We start from the raw sequence: 9,491 nt of genomic DNA on the forward strand, positions 1-9,491 counted from the left end.
TTAAAGTCTAAAATTATCAAGGGTTACAATGAAATTTGATTGAATTAGATTTTTCAGTATAAGCTATCATGTGTTCAGTTGATGTAATGTGTATAATGTTTACATGTTGATGGTACAGGAGAGGCAAAAATAAGCCTTTAGTGGGGCTTAAGCCTATTCCTTTTTCTGTTGCTGTCTGATGGATTCTTTTGTAAAAACATGATTTTATTTCATCTTTTATTCATTCATTCATTTTTTTTTTTTTACCGAAATAAAGCATTCATTCACAAGACAAGCTGGCAGACCAACGTCATCCATCCAGCTGTCCAAAGCCGTATCAACACAAACAGAAGTAAGACATAACATGAGTAGAAGAAACACTCACCCTCTTACTTTGCAACTTGTAGAGCGACTATTGTATCAGTTTACTACACTTTTGTTTCATGATTTAAGCAGAAGGCTAAAAAAAAAAGTTAACTGCAGTTATTTGAAAGTGCGTTACAAATAAAAAAACTGCACACTCCCACACACTTTTGGTTTAATCAGACATTGACCTTCATCAGCATCAGTTAGCTGTTATCTTTCTTATTGCCATTCAGTGAAATATGAGAGAATGTTCTGGCACACAGAGCTTTAGAGTTAGAGTCTGAAAACAGTTTATTTATTGAATCATGAATACATTTTGAACGGGAATCACAACATCCACTCCATAGCTCAAAGCCACTGTGACAATGCAGTCTGTGCAAGGATAAGTCATGCTACGTAGACTTCTCTACGCTTCTCCACAGCTCCATTGTTGACTATTTCTCAGTGGCAGAAAAACTATCCTGACATGATCTGTGCTCCAAAAAATGTGAACTCTCCTACTCTGAAAATCAGAACTATAAATGTTAGTGTGGCAGCATCAGTCAGAGCCATCTGTGATGTGAACAGCCTTGAGTAAATCTGCAGGAACAATTTTCTGAAGAAGAAAGTCGACACAATGGAAAGTCACTAACACAATGAATAGACTGTTCCAGCGCCTCCCTTTTCTATTTTCCAGCTTCAAGCTAGGTTTACCACTGTGACCAAACAAATTGTACAACACCAGGGTTGACTCGTGCTACACGGACCTTTTTTCCACAACGTCAGCTTTATGATTGCGGGTAGTTTTTTAACTACTTGTAGCAGGTTTTCAAATGGTTGACACAGACCATAGGCTGCGGTTTGTTTCCTCCCTTCAGTACCAGTCCCGCGAATCCTCATTTCAAGTTTTTGTTATTTTTCGAGGAGAGCTCCCTGTTCGCAGAGCATCGTATCCTCAATTAAACTACACTCACTAAGCCGTTCAGCACCGGGATTATTCTGCATGGTAGTGACATTTTCTGTGTGGCTATACTCCCATGGGTTTCTCTCACATTTAGAAAGCTGCTTACCCATTCTGACAGCATGGCAGACTTAAAGCCAAAGCACATAACACCACCCTTCAAAATCAGTCAACGTTGAAATGAAATTAAACAAAAGATACATAATAGAACAAAAGGTTCCAACTGGCTGGTGAGAGTAGATGGTTAAATGAAAGTATTTCTTTTCTGAACCAGAGATATTGGCCCTGAGTTTAAACTGGGATTAAGAAAGAGAGACAGAGATACAGAGACGGGCAGAAAGGCAGCGAGATGATGAGAAAAGTAGAGGAAAGTTGAAAGATGACATAAGATATGAGATATGAATCTGTTTTACAGAGCACCAGCAGTACAAACTATACCTCAGTGCCTTATATGTGCATACTGGGGTCCCTAAACAGGATTTGAATTACATAAACTGGGTATTACTGGAAAGCTGAGACTCCTGTGGATTCAATGAGTCCAGTTTTCTTCATGTTGGATGATGTTCGTAATGAATCAGTAGTAGGCAGTTCATTGCATTTCTTGAGTCTCAAACTCTATGTGTAAAATGAGCTACTGTAACCTTTAGCTTTATCAAAGGCTCATGAAACTTTACGACCACAACCACCTACTGAGCCAAATCTGAAAGTCTGGCTGATTCAAGAGTAGGATGCCTGCGAAGAGAACAAATTCCTCTTCAATCTGTCCTATAAATTATTTATAAAGAGTGAAAGTTGTGGAGAAGAAGGACAGGTTGTTTGAAGAAAATTCAGATAATTTCCCAGCTTCTCATCACTCTAACCGTGTGTTCAGACCGGACGCGTAGCGAATTTTCGCGTCGCGTTACTCGCGCAGGTTGATCGCGCGAGTAGTTGAATTTACTCGCGTCACTCTCGCGTGTAAATAACTCGCGAATTTTCGCCCAAGAGACTATTTAGCGCCAAATAATTCCCTCCATTTCATTCTGTCATCAACCATGACAAGCGTCCCTGTACCTGCTCTGGAAGTCCGAGATACGTCAGAAAACACGCCGTCGTGTCTGGGTGAGTGACATCATCCGGAGGCGCACTCAGCACGGAGAGAGGACCGCAGAGTACTTCCACCTTTTTCCTGTCCCTCCTGCCGACCCACTCCTCCTTCCTGCCTCTTTTCTCCTCTCTCTCGTGTATGTATCTCGGACACTGTCGTCCAGAATCTCAACGCTGATAGGCTGTCCCGACACAGCGTCACGCGAATATTTCGCCAAAGTTGAATTTATTGAACTCACGCGAATTCGCGTTGTTTCATTCGCGGCGCGACATTCGCGTCAATCGCGTCTATTCGCGTGTTTACATTGACTTTGTATGTAATCTTGTCGCGCGAAATATTCGCTACGCGTCCGGTCTGAACGCACCCTGTGTAGTGTAAGTGTAATGTCATCCACTCTAACGGTGCGTTCAGACCGGACGCGTAGCGAATATTTCGCGCGACAAGATTACATACAAAGTCAATGCAAACACGCAAATTTTTGCCGGCGGTGCGAATCGCGGGTTTCGCGCGACGCGAATGCCGCGATTGACGCGAATGTCGCGGCGCGAATGAAACAACGCAAATTCGCGTGAGTTCAATAAATTCAACTTTGGCGAAATATTCGCGTGACGCTGTGTCGGGACAGCCTATCAGCGTTGAGATTCTGGACGACAGTGTCAGAGATACATACACCAGAGAGAGGAGAAAAGAGGCAGGAAGGAGGAGTGGGTCGGCAGGAGGGACAGGAAAAAGGTGGAAGTACTCTGCGGTCCTCTCTCCGTGCTGAGTGCGCCTCCGGATGATGTCACTCACCCAGACACGATGGCGTGTTTTCCGACGTATCTCGGACTTCCAGAGCAGGTACAGGGACGCTATGCTTGTCATGGTTGATGACAGAATGAAATGGAGGGAATTATTTGGCGCTAAATAGTCTCATTGGCGAAACGCGAAAATTCGCTACGCGTCCGGTCTGAACACACGGTAACTCTGGACATTCCATCCAATACACAACCAATATAAACTCTGAAACCTTCTGAAAAAAAATTACAACATTTAAACTGTGATTTCATGAAAACTGTGACTGATCAAAATGACCATTTGGCCCAGTATAGGCCGGAGGCTTGTGACCCATTTAAACTATAAATCGTTTTCCTACACTAAAGTACAGCGATTTGGCACAGCCCAAAAATGAGGTGTTTCTGAACTTTTTTCATGTCGATCTCCTACTAATTTCAACAGGACTTTTGTGAAACGTTGTGGAAAATACAAAGCAAACTATTTCAGATTATTCTGCACTTTTTGATGAGGATTCCCTTTGCCTCTGTAACTAATATCAAAATATCTGTTCCATAAATTCTGTATCTTGTCCAGGTGAATTATAAATGTTCAGTGTCACTGCTTTATTCTCTACATTTCCTTTTACATATCTCCCTTCTCTGTCTTTTACATTTCAACTTTAAATGGGATGTTCTTTTGAATGACTCCTCTTTTAGTTATACTGTGGAATGATGCAAATATCTGAGCTTTTATCAAACTTACGATATTCCTCATTATCAAATGTGTTTAATGTAGTAATATAATATCTCCCATTTTTTTTAGGTGTTTTAGGAACTTAAGATTTATGAAAACTTGACACACAGAGCTAAACTTCAGATTAATCTTCAGGTTCCCAGCTTTCAGATTATGTACATCTTCTATGTGGCATCTACTGTTGACCTGCTATCTCCCCCTAAAGACCCCCTGTCCCAACTAAAAAAAAATAGATATATGGGAGAAGTGGAGTGGAAGAAGCAAATAATTTTGTCTGGTTTGGTGAAATATGTGTGCTCAAGGTCCTTGAGTCCTGTTTATGAGCCAGATTTTCTGAACTCTATGACATGAACTGGCAGAGAAATTAGCGCTGGCCAGGAATTGAACCTGGATCAACTGCTTGGAAAGCAGCTATGTTTACCACTACACCACCAACGCGTACACACACACACACACACACACACCATCACCTTGTTTTTTCCCTTTTCTATCATTTTTAACCCTCTGGGCCCACTTTAATTTACTACCTTTAGAGCCATTCGGGCTGAAAATGTCCACTTCCAAAAAAATGCCATTAAAACTTTACAGATTCATATTTTTTCTACTTGTTTCTGCATAAACCTCTTGAACAGCTTCTGCCCTGCTCAAAACTATTAAACATTCAAATATTTTGAGGATTTTAACCCTTTAAATGCCAATTTGATTGCATGATGTCACTGATGTATTATATGAAAAAAACAAAAATTTAGTTATTTTGCATATAATACATTTTTTTGGCTGGGCCATTGGTTTTTATTACAGCCTTGGATATGTCAAAGATTAAGAACAAAATTGATTTTGATGCATTTTTAGTTTTTGTGTAGTGTCAGATTTAAAATGTATTACCCTTTCAGGCTGAAAATGTCCACTTCCAAAAAAATGCTATTAAAACTTTACAGATTAATATTTTTTCCACTTGTTTCTGCATAAACCTCTTGAACAGTTTCTGCCCTGCTCAAAACTATTAAACATTCAAATATTTTGAGGATTTTAACCCTTTACATGCCAATTTGATTGCATGATGTCACTGATGTATTATATGAAAAAAAACAAAAATTTTGTTATTTTTCATATAATATTTTTTTTGGCTGGGCCATTGGTTTTTATCACAGCCTTGGATATGTCAAAGATTAAGAACAAATAGATTTTGATGCATTTTTAGTTTTTGTGTAGTGTCAGATTTAAAATTTACCCTTTCAGACCCTTTGAGCTGAAAATGTCCACTTCCAAAAAAATACTATTAAAAATTTACAGATTAATATTTTTTTCTACTTTTTTCTGCATAAACCTCTGAAACAACTTATGCCCTGCTCAAAACTATGAAACATTCAAATATTTTGAGGATGATTTAACCCTTTAAATGCCAATTTGATTGCATGATGTCACTCATGTTTTATATGAAAAAAAAACACGAAAATGTAGTTATTTTTCTCAAAAAAGATATATATATATATATATATATATACATATATATATATTTATATATATATGTATATATATATTTTTTTATATATTTTTTATATATTTTTCTTCTTTTTTCTTTTTTTTCTTTTACTTTCCCCCTATTTTTTAATTAGTTTATTTTATCTTTTTACCCATTTCCTGACTGATGTTTTGTTGACCATGGTTTTCAATATTTACAGTATTTTTGTATTAATTCTAAATAATGAATATATAGAATATAGAATATATGTTTAATTTTTTTTATTTTATTTTTTATTTTTTTCGACCGTGGTCTCAGAAGAGCTTTCTGTACCACTTCTTCTTGTTTTTCTTTTCGTTGATCTGTCTCTGTAGATCTTCCAGCTGGGTTCTCATGGAGATCTCGTTCTGCTGCCACTCCTGCTCCTTGTCCTGCAGCATCTGAAGCACGGAAGACTTTTCGTCCTTCCACTGGATTTGATGACTGTCCAGCTGCTGCTCAGCCTGCTTCAGAGCAGCCACGAGGTTCTTATTGTGTTCTTGCTTCACCTCCAACTGGGCAAGTTGTGTGGCTTTTGTAATTGTCAACTGTGCCGTGAGGGAAGTCTTGTCTTCTTCTGCCTCCTCCAGCGAAGCCATGAGCTTCCTGTTCTCGTCTACTTGGTTGTTGAGTTGAGCCAGACAGGAGTTTAAGTGTTTCTCCATCTCCTCTTTTTCCTCCTCAAAGAGATGACGTTCAGTCTGCAGCAGATCTTCTGTTTTTTTTAGGTCTGCAGCAAACCTAGCAGTCTCAGCTTTCTGATCTTCTAATTGGGCTTGATGGAAATCCTGCATTTCTTTCTGTTGTTGTATAGTTTCCTCCATCTTTTTTAACTCATGATGTAGCTTCTGAGTTTGCGCCTTCTCCATTTCCAAGTAGCTCTCCAACTCCACGTTGTTTTTTGCTGGAGCCTGAAGCTGCTTTGCCGATTGAAGCTCCAAATTGAGAGTGTTCATTTCAACCTTGAGCTTCCTGTTCTCCTCTACCTGGTAGTTCAATTGAGCGATACAGGAGTTTGTGTAGTTCATGGACTGCTTTAGGATGGTGTTTTTTTCCTCCTCAAAGCGACAACGTTCAGTCTCCATCAGGTTGATGAGAGAAGAGTTATCTTGTTTAGCCATCTCCAGTGAAGCCGTGAGTTGATCATTGTTGTATTTCTCGACTTGCAGCTGATCTTGGAGGGCCTCCTTCTCAGCTTTCATCTGCTCCAGCTCTGCTTGCAGGTCTTTGGTGTTGGAGGTCTGATGTTTGATTTGTTCCTCCAATGAGCTGAGGTAGGAATTAATCGGGGGTCCAACCTCCCTGGAGTTAGACTGCATGTTATCCAGCGTTGTTGCCTGCTGGATTGCAGCCTGTCTACTCCTCTGTCTTTGTTTTCTCTTACTGTCTGCCATTGTCAAAGTAACCGGTCTTTTTTTGTTCTACAGTGTACTTTGAAATGACAATAAAGTAATCTTGAAGAAATCTTGAATCTTGTAATTCTCTCGGAACCAAATTTTGGATTGAGTCGAACTGTGTCTGAACTGAAATTTCTGTCTTCTATTCATAGACTTCCAACATCAAAGAACCAGAAACTGGTGACATCAGGTGATGACATCATGAGTTCTCATCCACATCAAAGCATCAAGATACCAGAATCCTGATGACATCTTAATCAACATTGTCGTGATGACATCATGAGTTCTAATCCTTGTTGCTACTGGATACCAGTTTGATTTATATATAATAATCGTAATAATAATAATAATAATGATAATAATAATAATAATAACATAATATAAGATTTATGTTATTCATCCGAACATATAAATTAACATACATAACATTCACATACACAAAAATAAATAATAATATGATAAAAATTACATCATGACAATCATAATTAATGATGAATACCATTTTTTTATTAGAAAAAATGTAAAAAAAAAAACATTTTTGAATATAAATTAACTTGATGTAACACAACATTGCCCATACTCATAATAGTCATATGATATTGCTCTGGTCTAAAGCTGTTAGTGTTGAATTACTTAAATGACTTGTCCAGCTTAAATGATGATGGTCTTGACATCTGACTGGTCCAGACCAGTGTATAGGCATTGTATATGTATTTGATAATTTGTAAATGAGAAAAGCTTTCCTAATTTATTTTCATATGTTCTTTTTGGAGGGATTTTTTGTTAAAAACAAACATATCAATTATTAAGGACTATAAAAATACAACCTTTTTTATTAAGGCCACAAGGTATTTGCGTATGAACTGTTAGATTCCATAACATCTTAAAGACATAATTATTTAATCAGGAGGTACAATATCTTTGGGCAAATCACCCATTTTCATCCACATTCATATATTGTATGTATTTACTTTTGCCGACATTGCAACCACACTCTCAGAAATAGGGGTAGAGTACTCCTCTGAGGTAGAATCTACACTAATGTACCCCCCAGGGCCAATTATTGGACCTTATATATCTATCCAAGCACAGCCCCAAAGTGAGGTGTTTCTGAACCCTTTTCATGTCGATCTCCTACTAATTTCAACAGGACTTTTGTGAAACGTTGTGGAAAATACAAAGCAAACTATTTCAGATTATTCTGCACTTTTTGATGAGGATTCCCTTTGCCTCTGTAACTAATATCAAAATATCTGTTCCATAAATTCTGTATCTTGTCCAGGTGCATTATAAATGTTCAGTGTCACCGCTTTATTCTCTACATTTCCTATTACATATCTCCCTTCTCTGTCTTTTACATTTCAACTTTAAATGGGATGTTCTTTTGAATGACTCCTCTTTTAGTTATACTGTGGAATGATGCAAATATCTGAGCTTTTATCAAACTTACGACATTCCTCATTATCAAATGTGTTTAATGTAATAATATAATATCTCCCATTTTTTTTCAGGTGTTTTAGGAACTCAAGATTTATGAAAACTTGACACACAGAGCTAAACTTCAAATTAATCTTCAGGTTCCCAGCTTTCAGATTATGTACATCTTCTATGTGGCATCTACTGTTGACCTGCTATCTCCCCCTAAAGACCCCCTGTCCCAACTAAAAAAAAAAGATATATGGGAGAAGTGGAGTGGAAGAAGCAAATAATTTTGTCTGGTTTGGTGAAATATGTGTGCTCAAGGTCCTTCAGTCCAGTTTATGAGCCAGATTTTCTGAACTCTATGACATGAACTGGCAGAGAAATTATCGCTGGCCAGGAATCGAACCTGGGTCAACTGCTTGGAAAGCAGCTATGTTTACCACTACACCACCAACGCGTACACACACACAGCATCGCCATGTTTTTTCCCTTTTCTATCACTTTTAACCCTCTGGGTTAAAAAAACTTTAATTTACTACCTTTCGAGCCATTTGGACTGAAAATGTCCACCTCCAAAAAAAATGCGATAAAAACTTTACAGAATAATATATTTTTCTACTTTTTTCTGCATAAACCTCCTAAACAGCTTCTGCCCTGCTCAAAACTATTAAACATTCAAAGATTTTGAGGATTTTAACCCTTTAAATGCCAGTTTAATTGCGCGATGTCACTGATGTTTTATATGAAAGAAACACAAAAATTTAAATATATTTCATATATTAGATTTTTTTTGGCTGGGCCATTGGTTTTTATCTCAGCCTTGGATATGTCAAAGATTAAGAACAAAATAGATTTTGATGCATTTCTAGTTTTTGTGTAGTGTCAGATTTAAAATTGATTACCCTTTCAGGCCATTCAGGCTGAAAATGTCCACCTCCAAAAAAAATGCTATAAAAACTTTACAGATTAATATTTTTTCTACTTTTTTCTGCATAAACCTCTTAAACAGCTTCTGCCCTGCTCAAAACTATTAAACATTAAAAGATTTTGAGGATTTTAAACCTTTAAATGCCAGTTTAATTGCACGATGTCACTGATGTTTTATATGAAAAAAAACAAAAAATGTAGTTATTTTTCATATAATTCTTTTTTTTTGGCTGGGGCATTGCTTTTTACCACAGCCTTGGATATGTCAAAGATTAAGAACAAAATTGATTTTGATGCATTTTTAGTTTTTGTGTAGTGTCAGATTTAAAACTTACTACCCTTTCAGACCCTTCGGGCTGAAAA

General features: G+C 37.5%; 1 protein-coding gene and 2 non-coding genes across 3 annotated transcripts; all 3 read right to left on the bottom strand.

The window, feature by feature from the left end:
- Nucleotides 1-4,247: 4,247 nt before the first annotated feature.
- Nucleotides 4,248-4,319, bottom strand: trnag-ucc (transfer RNA glycine (anticodon UCC)). Its single transcript has one exon. It is a non-coding gene; the product is annotated as a tRNA-Gly (tRNA).
- A 1,299-nt stretch (nt 4,320-5,618) lies between these two features.
- Nucleotides 5,619-7,087, bottom strand: LOC131975777 (centrosomal protein of 83 kDa-like). The gene has a single exon (XM_059338538.1). The coding sequence runs from the start codon at nt 6,774-6,776 to the stop codon at nt 5,658-5,660; it is 1,119 nt and encodes a 372-aa protein (XP_059194521.1). The 5' UTR covers nt 6,777-7,087; the 3' UTR covers nt 5,619-5,657.
- A 1,499-nt stretch (nt 7,088-8,586) lies between these two features.
- Nucleotides 8,587-8,658, bottom strand: trnag-ucc (transfer RNA glycine (anticodon UCC)). The gene has a single exon. It is a non-coding gene; the product is annotated as a tRNA-Gly (tRNA).
- Between the last annotated feature and the right edge of the window lie 833 nt (nt 8,659-9,491).

The sequence above is a fragment of the Centropristis striata genome, chromosome 8, assembly GCF_030273125.1.
Source record: "Centropristis striata isolate RG_2023a ecotype Rhode Island chromosome 8, C.striata_1.0, whole genome shotgun sequence".
Taxonomy (NCBI): Eukaryota; Metazoa; Chordata; class Actinopteri; order Perciformes; family Serranidae; genus Centropristis; species Centropristis striata.

What these genes read in the sequence shown, in the direction of transcription:
- LOC131975777 (XM_059338538.1), bottom strand. Translation starts at nt 6,776, where the DNA reads ATGGCAGACAGTAAGAGAAAACAAAGACAGAGGAGTAGACAGGCTGCA.